Here is a 20264-nt window from a genome sequence, read left to right as displayed (position 1 = left end):
TATTTCAATTTAGAATCTAACTAATAGAATTATTATTTCATTAACAAAAGCGTATAGAAGTTTATATAAACGAAATTTTTCTAATGCGTTTATGAATATTTAAAGTGTGAATTATCTTCGGGCTAATATTCACTCTTTTTTTACAAACGAAGTTAATTTTTCATAAAGATGTTTTTTTTTTCTAAAAAAAATGTAAAGTAATAATGGTATAACTATTATAATTGTTTCGTTGGCATTTTTCCTCGTAGCAAGAGCGTGCAAAATTCCGTTTTCTGCAGCACAGTGGAATTTTAATTTGCATAAATGAGCTCGTTGCGAGTTTTTATTTCCTCTTATTACCGCTTTTTTTTTGTTGTATTTCTCTTCTCTCTTTCATTTCGATATAGTCACTCGTTTAGCGTAAAACCTAAACGATGCATGACAAAATATTATTTCTAAAACTAGCACGTACGCATTTTTTTTGTAACCTTGAATATATATAGTTAATATTCAAGAAAGAATTTTTCAATTTTATTCAAGAAAGTCTTCAATTATTTCAAAATTTGATTTAAGAAAGACTTTTTCAATTATTTCAAAATTTGATTCTAGAAAGTATTCAATTATTTCAAAATTTGATTCAAGAAAGTCGTTTTCAATTAAGACAGACTTTGATCATTTGAATCAAATAAATACTTTTCCAATCATTCAACAAAATATTTGATCATTTCAAAAATTCAAGAAAGTCTTTTTAATCATTTCTAAATTTGAAGTCTTCTTCAATCATTTCAAAATTTGATTCCAGATAGACTTTGATCATTTTAAAATTTGATTCAATATTATTTGATCATTTAAAAGTCTGATTCAAGAAAGTCTTTGATCAATTCAAAATTTGATTCAAGAAAGTTTGTTTTAATCATTTCTAAATTTGTTTCCAGAAAGTCTTCTTCAATCATTTCAAAATTTGATTTCAGAAAGACTTTGATCATTTTAAAATTTGATTCAATATTCTTCTATCATTTAAAAGTATAATTTAAGAAAGTCTTTGATCATTTCAAAATTTGATTCATGAAATTATATGATCAATTCAAAATTTGATTCAAGAAAGACTTTGATCATTTTAACATTCGATTCAATATTATTTGATCATTTAAAAGTTTGATTCAAGAAATTATATGATCAATTCAATATTTGATTCAAAAATGGCTTTAGTAATTTCAAAATTTGATTCAAGTATGTTTTCAAACATTTCAAAATGTGATCCAATAAAATCCTTATGTCCTTTTCGCAAATTAAATTAATTCTTTGACACAACTTTGATGAAATTATTTTTGTTTTCATTTCAATCGAAAGAAAAAAAAATAAAAGGTTACTGATAAAAAAATATGAAATGACTGAATTCCGTGTATATCAATCTTTATAGGTCAGTTTAAAGTAATAACTCAGCATATCAATGGAGAATTATCTTGATGCTCTTTTAATTGACTTGACATTTGTTTTGTTTCCCTGTAATTACATTGTTGATGCTTTTTTTTCAATTCATTTTCTTCAATTACTGCCATTTATTATTTGTCATTTCCAACAATGATTTACATCGCAAAAGATTATTATTAACGTAATTGTTTTGTGTGGAAAGTTACAATAATATTTATAAAAAATGAATATGTGCATAAATAAAAAAAGTAACATTATGAAAATTGCAGTTTTTTTTTATAATAATTTCAACAATAAAATTTCTAGTCTTTAATTTTTCTAGTTAATTAATTTCCACTAGTGATTTACATAATATAATTATTTGTGTAAAATTATAAGATTTGCAATTAAATATAATTGAAATAATTTACTTAGACAGTTATTATTATTTCAATGAATATTTAAATATTTTGATTTTATGTGAAAAGTTATAACGATAATTATGAATATTTGATAAGTATAACTAAAAATACAATATAATTAAAAAAAACAACGTTTTAGATTTTAATTGATATAATAAAGACAATTAAATAATTATCAAAAAACTGGTACAATTCTGATAAAATAAACTGCACTTTTTTTATTTGATTAAAGAAAATGATTGTTATTGTTTAGTTAAATATAGACAATCTAATTAATGGAACATTGAAACTTCAAGTTGAGAATTATGCAAGAAATCCTTGAATCAACTTATTAGATTCTGAAGCTCACACGTGAATAATCTATGTGCTTCCACGATTCCAGCCGAAACTAAATTGAATTCTGCATAAAGGTATTTCCAAAGCGTCTCGTATTTGCAACTGATTACACGTACGTGAATTTCCTCGATAGGAAAAACGATTTTAATGCATTCGACAACAAGAATACAAAAAAAAGCAATGTAGCAGAGAGCATAAGCAAAATGCATACACACACACACACGTCGGAGAAAATTGCGTAACTTTGGCGCGTTGTGTAATTGAATTCGAAACACATATCTTCTATGAGCGCTGATGCTGCAATTAAAATGATTGATTGCTGCGAATCGACAAATAAACAACGGCTCCATCGGAAAAGTGGTAAATTGGAAAAAATGCATGGAGGAAGAAGAAGTAATGAAAAATAAAACGAGAGAGAGAAAAAAATGAACGATCGGAAAGACCGAGTTTATATACACAACACAGGCAGACAGACACATAGTGTGTGTGTGTACGATCGTTTTATAATTTTAATGGCGTGTTATTTTAATCGGAACGGCGCCAAAATACATTTCTAGTTGCATGCAATTACCGCAAAAAGCGAAAGAAAATAAAAGGAGAGACAGAAAAGTATGGACAGCGTTTATCACGACGGCCGCAATTAAAATCATTCGCAGTTCAGCCTTGAATCGAAGTCTGTACTTTTTTTTTGTATTATTATTATTTATTCATTTATTTACACATGATAGTATGCAAAACTGACACAGCTCGTGGATTTTTTTCCTTGTTTTGAGAGTGTTCGATATACTTGACAAGTATTTGGCAGGTAACATTTATAATGTATCGCTTATTAACTTCTGTTTCTTAGAATGTCGAGAAAGTGTCAATATACAAGTATGTATATTAATCAAATCGATATTCCTAACAAATACTTGGAAAGTATCGCTTTTTAACTTGTGTTTCTTGGGTTGTACAGAAACAGTCAATATATTGTATAGTGCTTGTACAAGTATTCTAGTATTATATATTATAATATTAAAAGTAACGTTTTTCAACTTAATTTACTTAGGGAGTTGAGAAAAACTTAACATGTTGTATAGTATTTGTACTGCATTCTAGTATTAAATTCATGTTACTCAAAGCTATATACTTGACACATACTTGGAAAGTAAAGTTTTTGAGTTGTGTTTCTTAGAAAGTATAAAAAAAATAACATTTTTTATAGTACTTGTACAAGTATTCTATTATTAAATTGATATCACTCAAATCGATATACTTAACACATACTTGGAAAGTAAAGTTTTCGAGTTATGTTTCCTAGGTAGTGTAAAAAATCAACATTTTGTATAGTACTTGTATAAGTTTTAAATTTGACGTATTCAATTTGTGTTATTCAGTTCCATATACTTTCAGTAGTTTAAAAGTATCGCGTAGAGTGCAAACTTTCCTTTAAAATATGTAGATAGTCAATATGTTTTTGCTTGTACAAGTAGTCAAGTAAATGTGATGAGTTATCAAGAAATTAACTGCATTTTTCAATATTGAATTTCGATAAAGCAAAATCTATTTTCTTACGATGTTAGCAACATTAGTAAGGAATTATAAATTATCACGTTTGTGCACTTCCTGAGGCCATCGACTGTTAGATAAACCCGAGGCGCATTTCACAATAAATTTATAAGAAAATCGAAATTCCCCTCGATAGAAACAATTCTGCTTGTAATTGGAAATGCTATCAAAATAAATAATTTATAGTATGACTTCCAATAGTCTTTAATTCTAATAATTTTATTTGAATTTTTCTTAATGTATTTCCGTCAAATTTGGTAATTAACTCCTATTTTGTGGCATAATGTAAATTTAGAACCTTGGTTGCAGTTTGTGAGAAAGTCCCCAATGTAGTGAATACAGTGCAGGTTAAAACATCTCCATACTCACTTATATGCAGCACTTCGTGCAGCAACCTCAAGTTATCATAATTCATACTTCCGAATCGGCAAGTTACGCTCATCTTGCGGCCGCTTTTTTAACACTCCTAAAACCAAAAATCGTATAATTATGAATGCATTTCAAAGAAAATACACACAAAAATGTGCAGAATTTAACAACTTCAGTATATAAATAATCGTTGACGTATATTTTTCGATCATGGATAATCTTGGTAATTTAAACTTATTGTTAGTTAACTTAAATGTACTGATTGTAGCAGGTCTTAAATGTTAGGTAAAAAAATAACTGTGAGATGATTTTTGTAGATTGATTTTCTTCAATTTAAATAGTAGATTTGAATAGTAAATTATAGTAATTAATTAATAAAATTAATTACCGGGTTTTCACCTGTATATAAGGGATTTACATTTGTAATTTTTTTGTCAATAAGTTGTCATCGTACCATGTCATTTGGAAACGATATTTTTCTTTATAAATTGTAGGATTTTCCATTCGGTTTTGAATTACCATAAAATGAACGATTACTTGTTGTAAAAAACGTATGAGCAACCGCATTCAACTAAATACATTATATAAACCGTATATCATTTAATAATGCATTAACTAGTGTAGTAATCTTGGTCTTCATTGATATGACAAATTTGTGGTATAATGTGTCATACCAAGTTGTGGTTTTCTATAGTACTTTCCGGTAGTATCTGCACTATGTTTCTTGATCTAGTCACTAAAATGCGTACAAATATGGTGGCGCCACCTATTTGCTGCTTTAGAACTGGTTTATATAGAATTTTGAAAAAAAAAGTGTTAAATTAATGTTAGATTATTTCAATTGAAATTTATAGATATTAATTTAACCTTTAACTACTCGCACCTGTGTAAAAAGTACACCAATTTTGTAAGAAATTATACCAAATCTATATTGTCTTTCCCACGTCTATGATACTTAACGTAAGCTAAAGTCAAAGTGTTTACTAAATGCCAATATTGTGTTGATTTCGGCACAAAGAAGTTGTTTTTGTGCATTTCTTTCTTGCTCTGCAGTGTTGGTGTAATAGCAGACGATACTGATACCACTACTGACGAATATATAGAGGGCAATGACTACAATTCTGATTATATTAATGTATTACACATAGTTATGAATCTGATAAAAAAGCATTAGTTAACATGAAAAAGTTTGTTCCTGTCGTTATACAATCATTTATGCACTCCGTTTGTCAGTAATACATGTGGTGTATAAAATACACCGCGCGAGTAGTACATAGAAATTTCAATGCGCGAGTAGTTAAAGGTTAATAACTTATAAGTTATATAAAAATATATTTTTGTTACTTTAATAAGTCCGCATATTTGTGAATTAGTAAATTTAAAAAAAAAATGTATACCTATTTTTATGTCTAGGTGAACCTCATAAAAAAGGTAATAGTAACACATTTCTTGCATTCCTATAAAACCGTCTGGCGAAAGTCGGTGATAGTCATTTTATACATAAATTTCTTTTCACCTTTTACTATCACCTTTCTCACCTATTATAACAAAAAAAAGATGGATATTTTTCTCCATTAATCAACTGTCTCACATCTCTGATATTAATTAAAGTTGTGGTAAAAGCTTTAACTTAATAACTTCTCTTATTCTTAACATTATTATTATTATGAACTCTCGTTGTGAAATTATGAAAATGATGAATTCCCTAAGGAATACTATCTGCGATACGTCTACGTTCGGTGTGTTTTAATGGACAGCATAATGGGATTTGTTCGCAATGAGAATCCGCAGCTAAAACCGCTAGAGGTTTCAGGCATTACAGTTTTAGCATACACTGCTGGGCTCTGCGTATTCCATATGATTTATGTTGTAATAAATAGCAAAATTGAGAAGATAAAACTGTCCGAATTTGAAAATATTAATTTTGCAAATGTACGGTGTGTGGTTCACCCACATTACAATTAATCATTTTAAATACATATGCTAAAATTAACTATACATATCAAATAATTTCAATAATTAAAATTTATAGATTTATTACATTTTATCAATCCAACTTGATATATAAATAATTGACAAATTTCAATGAAAAGTTTAAATTAATACCATTTTTATTTGTACAAAAGAAAATTAAGATTTTTTAATTAAAATGCAAATTAATTCCACTGTAAAACCACTTCCAAATTAAGCATTGTTTCATTAATATAAATTACTATATTTCAAACTATTAATAGAAATAAAATCTAAATAAAATTGAAGAAAAACAAATACATAAAAATACAAATAAAATTATTTATAGCAATAATACGATTATTTTAAGTTTAATATACCTCTGCATCATTTCATTCAAATTAATGGGTTTTATTAAAATCCACTTTAAAATCTATTTATGACCATTTCATCAAATGACAAATATGCTAATAAACTATTGATTTTTTTTAAAGTTAATTGCTATTTCATAAAATTGAGTTCCCATTAACCTTTGATCAATGTCGCATATTGAAAATGATATTATTGAAATTATTGCCCATAACGTACAAAAAATAATTGTGCAATAAAACAGATTCAATTCAAAACGAACACTTTTTTTAGTAAAATCTATATTAATTTTCTCTCTGGATATGTAGTTCTAGGGAGAAAACTACATATCACAATTTTAATATAAATTTGAAGAAAATATTTTATTTTCAAAATTTGATATTTTTATTATTAATTTTAAAACCAAAAATAAATTAAATTTCTTTCGATTTTTGGTTCCTTAAATAAGTTTCATTCAGTGTAGTTCTTTAATAAGTTTAATTTCTAGTAAAAATGATTTAGTCATTACTTCATGGATCTATTTAAGTATGTATGTATGTATGTATTATTGCATGTAGATAAATAATAAAAAAAAGTAATCAAAATAATTAATTTGCCAGTACATTAGCAAGTTTTCAAATTTATCATAATTTGATAAATATGTGGATAAATATTTGATAAATATGTGGAATCTAATAGAAAATAATCGAATAGACAAAATTTGATTGTTTTTCCAAAAATGAAATTTCTATTAATAATCATAAATTTATAAAAAAAAGTTTTCATAGGTCAATAGCCCTTTGTAGCAGTTGAATTTTTGTTTCATTATTATTATATGGAAATGTTAAATTATGATTATTTTTTATATTGTTGCTATTAATATTATTATTAAGTATTCATAATTTCTATATATTTTCTGACATTTCTTGCTAATTGAGTCAGATATTAATATTGATTTGAACAAATTGATCAATATTTTATAACTATGTAGTATTTACTAAAGAAAGCAATCATTTTCTTTTAAAAAATCATATTTCATGTATTTATATTGTTATACCCAAACAAGATTTCTTAGGTTAAACAAAAATTCTTGTCTTCTTTAAGTGAATTATAATACCTCACATATTCCGGATTCGATCAGTTCGGATTCTCTATAGTCCGGTTTGAAAATTTTCCAAAAATTTAGTGCAGAAAATTATTATTTTTTATCATTTATACAATTAAGTTTCTTTTTTTGACTCTAATAGTCCGGTTTGTGTTTTCTTGGCATTTAAAATCGATTGGGATGTATCTATTATCAGGTAAAATCTAGAAAGTTGCATGATGTTTAGGTATACATTTCCTTATGTAGAATACATTACATGTAATAAAGTTAATGCCAGAGTGTGTTCTGGTTGCAGGGAGGAAGAAACGTGACGATAATGATAGACTCGTGCGAGATTGTAAAAAGGTATGGTAGGTTTTACTCACAGTTCAATGAATAGAATCGTCTGAAGTTAATCCCAGCAATTTTCATATTTAGAAAGAGTTGTCGTTGCGCAAGAAATCCCTCATAAGCAGAGCATGGCTTAGGTAAAAGCGATACTTCTTTTTTATTCTTCTTTGGAGACGATTCCAGCTAGTGAAGCAGTAGGACTCCTGCTGGTAGTTCGTGGGTTCAAGTTCAAAACGCGACTGGCACACCGGTTAATTATAAACTTCAAATGGTAATTACTTTTACAATGGGAGCTTCCATCCTATCTCCGTTAATTATCAAGGTGTACATTCGTTTATGCCATACGGAACGCGATGTTCCAATTAGTAATTGGTTCATACATACATACATGCGGGGGATGGTGGATGCGTCTGAGGTGGAGAGGAAGGTAGGTAGGTATAAGGAATTACATAATCGGCGGACGGCACGAACACCTAAAAATACATAACTTTTGTTATTTCTCAACGTCGTACATATTAATTGATATCTCGCATGGGGATGATCAAACCGAACTTATACCAAAATTACCCTACATTATCTACTGATACACCACGCGACATTCAAAAATGGGTCGCGTTTTTTTTTCAGTGTAATTACTTGTCTTAACGAACGAACTTCTATAATTTCAATTCTTTTTATTGTCCAACTTTTGTTTTATCGCTTAGACCAACTCGCTTTTGCGCACACTGCATAAATCCACAAGAGATTTATTAACTTATCCATAATTTATAAACATAACTATACGACTCTCTGCGTGTGTCTCCCTGGAAACCGATCAAATTTATTCAGCCCAATAAAGCAGAGTGTAATATTCAAATTCAATCATCAACTTTGTTACTTTTTTTTTATTTATTATCCCTCGCAATCCACTATATTTTCACGCGAAAACCAATAAATATCGCTTCAAATATGAATATTCATATTACTGTTGAAAACACATTCGTCATTGTTCCATGATCACATTTATTACATTGTACAAATACTATTCCATATTCCACAATGAAACTACAAACTACAATCAAAACTTTTATACCAACAACTTTTTTGGCTTCTACTTCTCTTAATCATTATTAAAAAATGAATATTAGGTTAATTTTAGGCTAGATTAACTTAAGATTAACCATCCACGGACGAGAGGCGGATATATCCGCCATATCCTTTAAACACGCCTTGTTTATGCAAAATTGTATGTAAGTTGAGTTAGGTTATATTGACTTTATGAGTTTTGCTCAATACTAGTTAGAAATACATAAATCACTTTTATGTATATTCTCTATCAATATTCCATTTAAGTGTTTTGTAGTGTAAATGTAAAAATATACATTACAAAATATTCTGGAAAACTACATTAGTTTTTCAACATATTCAAATAGATTAAAGTATAAAATGAAATGTGTTCAAAATATGAAAGCATGCGCTTTTTTTTTGCATATGCTTAATATCTAGATATGCTCTAGCTATGTAGACTTACATGATACTTAAAAGACGTGGAAACTTACCTAAAAAGAGAAAAAAAGAAAATTATTTTCTTAATATAACAATATTTATACATTCATTAAACATAAAACATATATTACTTAATAATTCTATTAGAAAATATTTTATTAATGTTCATTATTTTGTTAGATGCAGATTGATCTAACCTATGATTAATTCATAATTAGAACAAGTTTTCAAAACTATAATTTCTTTAATTAAACATTATTTTTTAGTAATTGTGATGTTTTGACTAAAAATAATAAACTTATTTTCAGTGTATACCGAAAAATGTAAGTTTTTACTAGTTAATCAAAACATTAAACATATTTAATATATTTCAAGTTCGCAAATAAACAAATAGGTTTCTAGTGAAATCAAAGATTCTTGCAACAATTAAAAATTTCCAACGATTTCACGTGCTTCCAACCATGGATAAAAAAAAGCGCGTGGGATCGATTGAAGACATTCCCTCCCTCCAATATAAAAGAATTTAATTGAATATTCCAGCCGCATTCGTCGGGCCTCGATAATTTCCTGCGTCTAGACGAGACATCCTAATGAAAACGAGGCAAATAAATACGAAATGTGTACTACTGTCTAACTGCGCACCGAGAAAAACAAAAACAGAACCGACGATGATGAGATGATTTTCGACTCATTACCAAGATCCTTGGCAATCTTTCAAAGGCCAACGCAATCCTTTTTCTATCCTCGCTCATTTACGATACTTTTTTTGAATTCCTGCTATTACGACGCAAAAAAAAACTATCAATATTATTTGTTTTTGTGTGCATTCGTTTTGGTAATGGATTTAGGTAATTTGAGATCTCCGTTTCATAATGGAATTTCCAGTTATGCGAGTTCATCCTAGGATTATATAGGCTTCAGCATTCAGCCATGCGGAGGCAATTTAAATATTGAAGGAAAGTTGCGTAGAGAGTCTGGGTGCAATATAGAGAATGACCAGATGGCTTTGCACCGGATGTCGTAGGCCGCGCGTTTCCGGGTCGACGGGCGAGACGGAGTCGTGGGAAACGTGCTAGCACTTCTACGGATAAAACCTTGCATTATGCTTATATTATTTTTCTGTGCCAAAAGGAAGCCTAGGGAAGGAGCCACGTGCATTCAATGTTTCCTTATAAAATACAAGAAGGAGCAAACAAAAAAGGAACATAGTGCTGTACTTTATACTCGAAGACGCAAGGAAACGATCCAACGCTGCGCCACGATATACACAATTGGAAATGCTAATGGTAGCATTTGATATACGCTATTAAATATCCTTTTTTTAGATCTACACAACTCTAGTGCACATAACACATTTAATTTTTACATCAAAAACTATAAACAACGTCTATTAATATCACTCAAATCCAGAAAAAAAAACAACATTCCTTCAAATTTATGAATAAAAACACAATTCTGAAAGTAGGTACATTAGAAAGACCATACTTTTTCTTATTAAATTAAGGTATTGAATTTAGTTTGGAATTTTCAAGAATTTGTGAAAAAAATATGTGGAAAAGAATACAGCTCGAATTTAAAAGCTAATTACTGAAAAATAGGAAATACCACACCTCTGGAAGTAGGCTCAATGGAAAGCCCATACTTTTTTCTTCTATATATATGATGTTCTCATTAGCTTATGTGAATATCGAGAAATTGAATAAAACGTAAAGACGTAAAAATATTTATAAAAACCGCGGTTATTTAGCAAATAATTAACATTTCCTAACAGATGTTACATCCAAATATGGGGAATATAATACCTCTTCTGATGTAATCATAAAATGTAGAAAATTGATCAGAATTTTAGAAAAATTGCAACAAAAAAATAATGAAAATAATTAGAACAATTTACAGCTCAACACTGAAAGTTAACTACAGACAAATAGAAAATTCTAAAACTCCTATAGTGGGCTAATTTGAAAAAAAAACATAATTTTTCTTTAAGTATGTATTTCATGATCTTATTAACTAACTTATCAACTAACTAAATAAAACGAGAACACGTAAAAACATTTTTCGCCATATTTTACTTAATAATTAACATTACCTAACAAAAATTGAATCAAAAGACGTGCTATAAAATATCCTCATTGTTGTAATTATAAAATATAACATAATTTTGAGAATATACAATTATAAATATTTTGAAAAATTTACAGTTCAATTTTGAAAGTTGTTTACATTGGAAAGGTCAAAAAGTATGATCTTTCCAATAAGCCTTTAATATGCATATTTGATATTATAATTAATATGTGTTATTAGTGAGCATATAATTAAACGTGAAAACGTTAAAAAAAAACTATATCTCAGTGATTAATTAATATTGTGTAACAGAAATTATAAATAAGTGCGCAATTGAAAATCCCAGATGTGATAAGTAAGAACTTTTAGATTTTTGGAAGTTTTGAAAAAAATTGAAAAACTTTTAAAAAATCAAGAAATCTCAAAACCTCGGGTATCACATATATTAACTGTAATGTATAAAAAATATTCACATAAATGTGAAAAAACAGCATCTCTTAATTTAAATTTTCAAATCCAACAAAATAAACCTACGAATTTACAATGGAAATAAGCACGCAAACAACCAAAGCGGAATTAGTCTGAAGTCTAGTTTTCAAGTGTGTTTAAAATGCATGGCCAGGCTTAAAGGCTTGAAGTTCAGTTCGTACATATTCTACTTTTTTTTCTTGTTTTCATTTTTTTTTGGATGTCGCGGCTCTGTCTCCTTCAAACGGGAAATTTGCACACAGAACAGTAACTCCGAAAGTTTCGGAGCAAACATATTATGGAGGCGGAATAGGAATAAAAAAACTAAAGAGAGATAGAGAGATAGAAGTGCGAGTGCCTCGGTGCAATTGAAATTCTAATCCAAATTGTGGATTAGTATGCAGCGAGGAAGTTCGAAAACTACTTTGCCCCAGAAAATTTAATTATTAACGAAATTCACTCGCAATAGTTTTCACCATTTTCAGTGACTCCAGTTCGCATATTTTCAACTAGTTTCAACAACACATTATGGTTTTAATGAAAACATTATTTTAATTACTGTTAAAAACGGAATTTATTTAATGAAATTGTAATTGTAAAACTTGTAATTAATATTAGGCAACTAAGTTTACAGCTTTTATCTTTAGTGCGTAGCATTACAGATACATTATTGTTTTTGTTGTTAATCACTGCATACAAATGATTATTTAATCATTGTTCATTTACTTAATTAAAATTTTATAGACCAGAGACTCTGGTTCAATTTTTAATGAGTCGCAAAATGACAGCTGTCACATTTCACACAAAGTGACAGCTGTCACTGGTGAAATACCATTAGCAATTGGGTCGTGCGGAAAAAAGTTGAGAAAATCTTATGCTAATGATTACTTAAAAATCATTCTTACTCATTATTAATTTATTTGATAAAACTTTATATATTATAGACCAGCGTTTCTCAAAATTTGGTAGCGTACAATCTTTAATGATTCGCAAAATGACAGCTGTCACATTTCACACAAAGTGACAGCTGTCACTGTTGAAATACCCTTAGCAATTGGGTGGTGCAAAAAAAAAGAAAAGCTGATGTTAAGACTACTTAAACATCAACTTTTACTCACTGTTAATTTTTTTGATGAAGCGTTTCTCAAAATTTAGTAGAGTTCAATTTTTAATGATTCGCAAAATGACAGCTGTCATATTTTACTCAAGGTGACTGGTGTCACTGGTGAAAATGGATCGCGCGACAAAAAGGCTACTTTTATTCAAAACGCTTGAAAAAGTAGTGACAAGTTTATATAAGAAATGTGAAGAATGGTTGGATTCACACAAATATTCAATATTGATAGAAACATAGAAAAACTTCAAACTTGTATTGCAATCTTTGAAAAAAAAAGCAATGTTAAAATTTTTCAAGAAGTATAAATTTTTCTTAAATTAATGATAAACCTGTTGTAATTTTTCAAATGAATATAAAAATGTATAATAAATTTAATTTCCGTTTAATTCCTAATTCATGATTAATTCCAATAAGGTGGATATTGAAATCGATTAAAATTATAAATAAATATTGATTAACAATAACAAAATGTGTATTTCTGAAGTGATAACAATTAAATCTGTTTTTTTTTCCTTAAATAATGAAAACATGTTATGCAACAAATATTTGCGAAAGTATACGTAATGGTAATAACATGTTTTCGCGATTGCGAAATGAAATACCGAAGAGGTCGTTGGGTATTTAAAAGTGAAGCGTTTCAGTTTTCAGACATAAATACATACAAAGAGAGGAAGAACGGTTCTTCTGTGTCGTTTAGTTTAAATTACGCGAATAAGGAGGAATACGTTCATCATTTTTACGCACACGAAACAATTCTTTAACGAGCCGTGATGAAACTGGAACTGGAAGTCGTCTACAAAATTAATTATGTTTCATTAAATTTCAACCAAAAAAAATAAAGAAACTAAACATAAATGGGAGGAATGAATGAATAAGAAAATATGAGGAAGGATACGAAATTATGTTTTTTTATGAAATTCAAACTAAAACAAGAAAACATAATTATAAGATTACTTGAGAAAATGAACAGAAAATTATGTTTCATTATATTGAAAATTTTATTCTGAAAATTAAATTAAAATTTTAGAAAAAAATATGAGAAAAAATTAATATGTGAGAAAGGATACCAAATTATAATTAGAGAAATTTCAACCAAAATAATAAAATTAAGTATTAAATATTTAGGGTAAGACAAGAAAATATGTTTCATTATTGTTTTCATGATTACTAATGAAAATATGAGGAATGATACGAAATTATGTATAATTCTATACAAAACAAAATTAAAATAATTTATAAGAAAATGAAAATGTGAGGAAGGATCCAAAATTATGTTTATTAAATTTCAGACTGATTAAGTAAAAGTAAAGAAATGAGTAAGAAAATGAAAATTTAATGAAAGATACAAAATTATGTTTCTTTAAATCGCAACCAAATTAATAAAAGTAATTAAATTGATTAATAAATAAGAAAATTCAACAAAAAAATTATCAATTGAAAAAATAGAAAAGAAGATTAAGAACACAAAATAATGTTTTATTAAATTTTATCCTGAGTAATAAACATAATTGAATAAATTAATGATTAAGGAAAAATACGAAATTATGTTTCATTAGATTTAAATATGTTTATATGTCATATATGTCATATATTTTGTCGTTTGATGCGAATATAATCGTCATAAGCGCTACGCAATACATTAGACCATGACGAATATATACGTCATAATCACATAAGGGGTTAATCAATTACACAATAAAAATGTACGGAATGATAAAAAAAATATGTTTCATTAAATAAAAATTAATGAATGAAAACAATTAAGAAAGGAAGGAAATGGATGTAAATAAAAAAAATGAAGATCCGTGATGATTAATTATGAATTTCATATTATACTGGAGTGGCTGCATCTGTGCAGCCTTCTCGCTGAAGAAGGATATACGAGTGAAAAAAAAAGTGTCTGGAACTGAATGAGCAGTTTCTGGTGTGTGAGTGTGTATTTACAAACTTCCTAATTTATGTTAATAATTGTTGAGTGGGAGTATTCTTAATTTAGATCGGGGTTTCGCTCGTTCCACGGAACCTGGAAATTAAAGGAAACCACAACCACGGTGCAGCCTACATACATACAGACACACACAAAACAGCATCAATGAAATACACGTTTCCTGGGATGAGTTGTTTCCAGAATGTGCGGTGCATCATCATACGCGAAAATACAAGACGTGAGTGAGTTCCGTTGCCGAGGCTTTCGTTTAATAAATCATTAGCGCATGCAAATGCTGCACCCACTTTAACTGTGTTTCTTTCATAAGTATATACACACACACATTTCTAACAATTTTTTTTTGTTTGCTTCGTTTCTATTAGGAACTGATCATAATTTATGTTAATCTCTCTTTCACTCGTCGTAAGTATTTTATTTGAGAGTTTGCTTAATAGATCTGCAGTTAGAGGCGATATATTACAACCACCTACGGAGGTTCGGAACACTCGAGGATTGTAACTACCATAAGCGTCGTCTACGGCCCACACACGTACAAATATATATATATACATATACAAACAAACACATACATTGAGCAAGAGGCATGAATGAAACTTAAACTTTTGAATGAATGCACACATAATAAAATAACGTCGTCCACCTTCTCTCTTCCATCTTCCTTCTATTTTTTTTTGTTTGTTTGTTTTGTTTTCAGCTTTGAAAACAACGTCTGGCTTTATGCACGGAACGAAACAAAAGGTACGGACAATAAAAAGAAAATCCCGAGATGCCTGAGCGGCTCTCGAAGGCCTCCAGGAGATACTTTCCACGAAGCCGTGTCGCACCTCTAATCTTAATTGTATTCATTGGGCGTTGGAAGTACTTATGGCAGCGTTTTCTTTTCTTATCTGTTAGCAACAATGGTTCGCTTAGAAATTAAAGGTAGAGGTGCGGGAGGGAACGTTGTGTGAAACGAACATTTGCAGAATGGGAACAGCAGCTACGTCGAGAGTGCGGATGACCCTTGCCTGCAGCCGCGCGATTCCTAGAACAGCCCAGAAAGATATACACCCATACTTGGGTGTTATGCAGCTCGTTCTCAAACCGCTTAACATAATGTCGAAATGCAGGGAGCTTACTACGACCAGCAACAAGCCGTTACATTTGCATAATCATCTGATACGTAATTAAAAGTATCGTTGCGGATTATTATTATTAGCTTTGTATATCGAGAATTGGACCATATGGACATCAGCTAATGCATTTAATTATCGAAGAAACACTTGAAATTTATAAGACCTATTTATTACAAATATATTATAAAAAAAAACATACAAAACACTTTCCCCAATTAATATAGAAATTATTGCTCTTTAAATACACATAATACAATTGACAAAATTATATTGTTCAATAAAAACAAGTGTTTTGAAAGGGAAATAAGTGATATATAATCTTTTTCACTGATTTTAATAAGAACAACAATGTTGAAAAAGTTTTAACATTTTTTCACTTTAATGATTCAAATAAATGCTTGTTGCTTCTTTCATATTGTTAAATTTCTTTAAAAATATTTATTAGTCACAATTCTGACCAGCCATTTGGCTGACCTAAGTCTTTCCGCCAAAAAATTCTTTATTTTATAGAAATGATTCATTTTTAAATAATTTAATTTGCAGATTATCTCAAATATCTTCATGTTTTCTATGATTTTCATAAAAATTGTAGCAAGATTTCAAACATTTCAATACTAATAGCTTAGTTTGTTATACATATGCAAATGTGAGAAAAAAAAGTACAATTTATACATAAATAAATTTTAAATGTCTTCATTTGATGTTCGTTTTTAGGCACATTGTGATTATATCCATTTGAATATTACCTATATTAACTTACTTTTTTTATATTTGACATTTGGAATATATCCAATAAATAATAATATTCTTTAGAAAATATAACATTTTCATACAATAATAAAACAAAAAGTTAACTGCTGCAAGAGCCTATTGTTTCTGGATATATGTAATAATATCACTAATTTTGATCTACAAATAAGATTAACAAAACCATACATTTATATAAGTTTTATCATAAATATAGATTTCATGATAAAATTGGATAGTGCACACACTACATGATTATAAATTAAAAATTACAAAATATCCAAAAGAAAAAAAAACAACAGTTAAGTAAAATAATAACGCTTTTTTATGACAATTTATATATTCTATTATCTACAGATTAAATTATATTGTTACATACTCAAACTTCATAATAAACATAGAAAATAATTAAATACGATAAAATTAATTACAACCCACTACGTGAATATCAATAATAAAATAAGTACAATAAAAAATAAAAATGCATTTTAATAAAATAGTAACACTTCTTTTATTAAAACTTATATTTAAATATTTCTCTCTAATATATGAATAAAACCAATTGAAATTATTAAATAATTTTCTTTAGTACTATTTAATCCTTTTCTTCTTCAATCTATGATCTAAAACAGTTTTTTTTTTGTAAATAAAAGTATGATTTCTATAAATAATGTTTGCATATTGACTAAAAATTGCTAAGAACAAATTTCAATTCTTTGTCGTCTGATTGTTCTTATAAGTAAAAGCATATTTATGTGACTATTTAAATTATAAAGAGACATGAATCAGACCTAAATACTTGTTGTATATTCTATACAAAAACACCAAGTATGAATCTACTTTCAAGTAATAATTGTCACTTATGTAAAGGTTATTTTTGTGTGTTGTAACGAAATACAAGTTTATATGAAAATTGAATCATTTTTGCAATCTAAATAGATATATTTCACTTATATGATTTAAGTTTATAATTGTGGTAATTTACCAAAAAGTACCACATATTTTTACATTGAAAATATTGCTGAAATTTAATAAATATTTATAGACAACTTAATTTTGATGTGTTTTAAAAGAAATCCAAAGAATTTTTTTTTAATTTTAACTATGTTCACAAAGGTTTAATACTATACATAACACAGTAACATGTAATTCAAAATCGTGTTTTTAATAAATCCAGATCATCAACATTCGGTTTCGTATTTGTATTTTAAAAGATAGTATTATTACGGTACACAAGTACCGTCTTATTACTTTTTTTTTACAATTTACACTTGAATAATACGGTTAATTTACTTAGCGCTATTAAAAATCGTCTTATTAATACAATTGAACAAGACTTTTCTCAACGTCGAGTAATATTAAAATTATTAATTATTATTAAAATTTTAAAATAACTATGCAAGTATTCATTGGAAAATTTTTACGATTCACTCTTGAATAACACGATTAAGTCAAACCCGTGTTATTCAATTCTTGAGATCCATAAATAAATGGACATTTGGTGCAGTTTTCTATTTGAAAAAATGTTCTTATTCATACAATATTTTACTCAATGTCGAAAAGTAAGAATTCGAATTTAACGTGTTATTCGAGACTCCAATTAACTCAACTACCGTGTTATTAAAGTATTCACTGTACAATACAACAATGTTGTACAAAAAATAATTAAAATTTATGAGGTGTTTTTTAATGTAATTTTTAAATCAAAAAGATTTACTTAATAATCACATTTTAACGATGTAATAAATATACGGTTTCTTCGAAATAAAGATAATTTCTGAAAAAAAAAAAGTATAATTATTGAGTTTCTTTGAAATTATGCAGGCGAGTCAGGTGGACGGACGAAAGGTGGCCCAAGTTCGTTCGAAACAATGGATAACAGGATTTTCCGTCCATTTCGACCTTAATATCAAGGAAGCTGCGGCGCTGACTGTCCGTGCGACATTTTAATTATGATTATGTGCAATCGTACATTAAGCACATTTTGTTTAATGGAAATTTCGCGTGCCCAGAAACAATGGATAATGCACACGGAGCTGTCCGAAAGGAGAAAAAAATTTCCTGTTAGTGTGCGAGTGTATGTGCGTGTCACACTTCCTCATAAAGGACAACCTATAGTAATTGCAATGTCTATATAAAAAAAATGATATAAAATTCATCTATTTCTTTAATATTAAAAATAAAATTTGTTGTATTAAAACAAACAAAAAAATGACAATTTTTTGCAAAAAACTTAACATATAATTTTCGCTATTATTCATTGTATTATATAAAATTTATGTTTTTAATTGAACATTAAAAAGTGAAATAGTTCTACTAAAAACTAGACAATACTTGCTCAAAAATTGTCTATTTTCTATTAAAAAAAAATCTACATACAATTTTCGCTTTTGTGTATTTTCTTCAAAATAGGCAATTATTTCTAATATAGAAGTTTCTAATATAGAATTATCAAAAAAAAAATTGAATTATTTCAGATTAGAAAAATCTTCCTTTTCTTGTACATAAGCTTACTGCCTTATAAGCTCATTATAGCAGTCTGGAGCCAGCTTATTATATAATTTGTCAATTATGGTAAAAGCTAACTAGTTTGTGATCTCACGATTTATCTAATTAACGAATTCGACGTAGTACGTGTTCATATCACAAAATCTTCGTTTATTTAACAAAAACTAGTAATGTTTAAAAAATGAGTAATATTTTTTTTTGTTGTTGAATTATTTAACAAAATCCCTAAACTAAGAAAAATAAAATTTCTGGCATCACATAGAAGATTTGTATGTATTGAACATTCTTATTTACTTTCGTCCTTAGTTTTTTTTTGTAACCTTTGTTCTATTTTTCTCTTTCATCAAGTATTGTTCTTGGATTTTATAAGAAGGTGAATGATAAATGAAGACCGAATCAAGAACGCAACTTAGACTTAAGAGAGGTATGAAATATGCTGGTATTGTTGTTTTAGCTTCGCGTTTTTAATTGAACATTAAAATGTGAATTATTTCTACTAGACAATACTTGTACAAAATTCCATTTTCTATTTAAAAAAAAATGTTAAAAAAAAATCAACATACAATTTTCGTTTTTGTACATAAAAAAATGTAAATTTTCGAGAATATAGATAATTATTTCTAATATAGAAGACACCAATCAATATAGATAACAATTAATTAAATATTTTAATACAAAATTCTCAAAAAACTTATTTGAATTATTTCAGATTAACAAAATCTTCCTTTTCTTGTACATAAGCTTACTGCCTTATAAGCTCATTATAGCAGTCTGGAACCAGCTTATTATATAATTTGTCAATTATGGTAAAAGCTAACTAGTTTGTGATCTCACGATTTATCTAATTAACGAATTCGACGTAGTACGTGTTCAGATCACAAAATCTTCGTTTATTTAACAAAAACTAGTAATATTTAAAAAATGAGTAATTTTTTTTTTGTTGTTGAATTATTTAACAAAATCCCTAAACTAAGAAAAATAAAATTTCTGGCATCACATAGAAGATTTGTATGTA

The 20264-nt window shown here is 27.9% G+C and overlaps 1 protein-coding gene across 9 annotated transcripts in view; it reads right to left on the bottom strand.

The window, feature by feature from the left end:
* The window catches only part of LOC108567417 (dual 3',5'-cyclic-AMP and -GMP phosphodiesterase 11), a 182912-nt gene that overhangs the window by 67390 nt on the left and 95258 nt on the right, over positions 1-20264 (bottom strand). The window contains exon 1 of one of the 9 annotated variants that reach the window (XM_017927859.1): positions 4065-4184. The exons of the other annotated variants lie outside the window; for them this stretch is intronic. Coding sequence (XP_017783348.1) covers positions 4065-4137 — 73 coding nt within the window. The 5' untranslated portion in view covers positions 4138-4184. Of the gene's footprint in view, positions 1-4064; positions 4185-20264 lie in introns of those variants that run through there. 9 annotated transcript variants of the gene reach the window in all.

Source organism: Nicrophorus vespilloides, unplaced genomic scaffold (assembly GCF_001412225.1).
Source record: "Nicrophorus vespilloides isolate i.1.1-1 unplaced genomic scaffold, Nicve_v1.0, whole genome shotgun sequence".
Classification (NCBI taxonomy): domain Eukaryota; kingdom Metazoa; phylum Arthropoda; class Insecta; order Coleoptera; family Silphidae; genus Nicrophorus; species Nicrophorus vespilloides.
The sequence above is the reverse complement of the archived record's forward strand: the minus strand, read 5'-3'. Positions and strand labels throughout refer to the sequence as shown.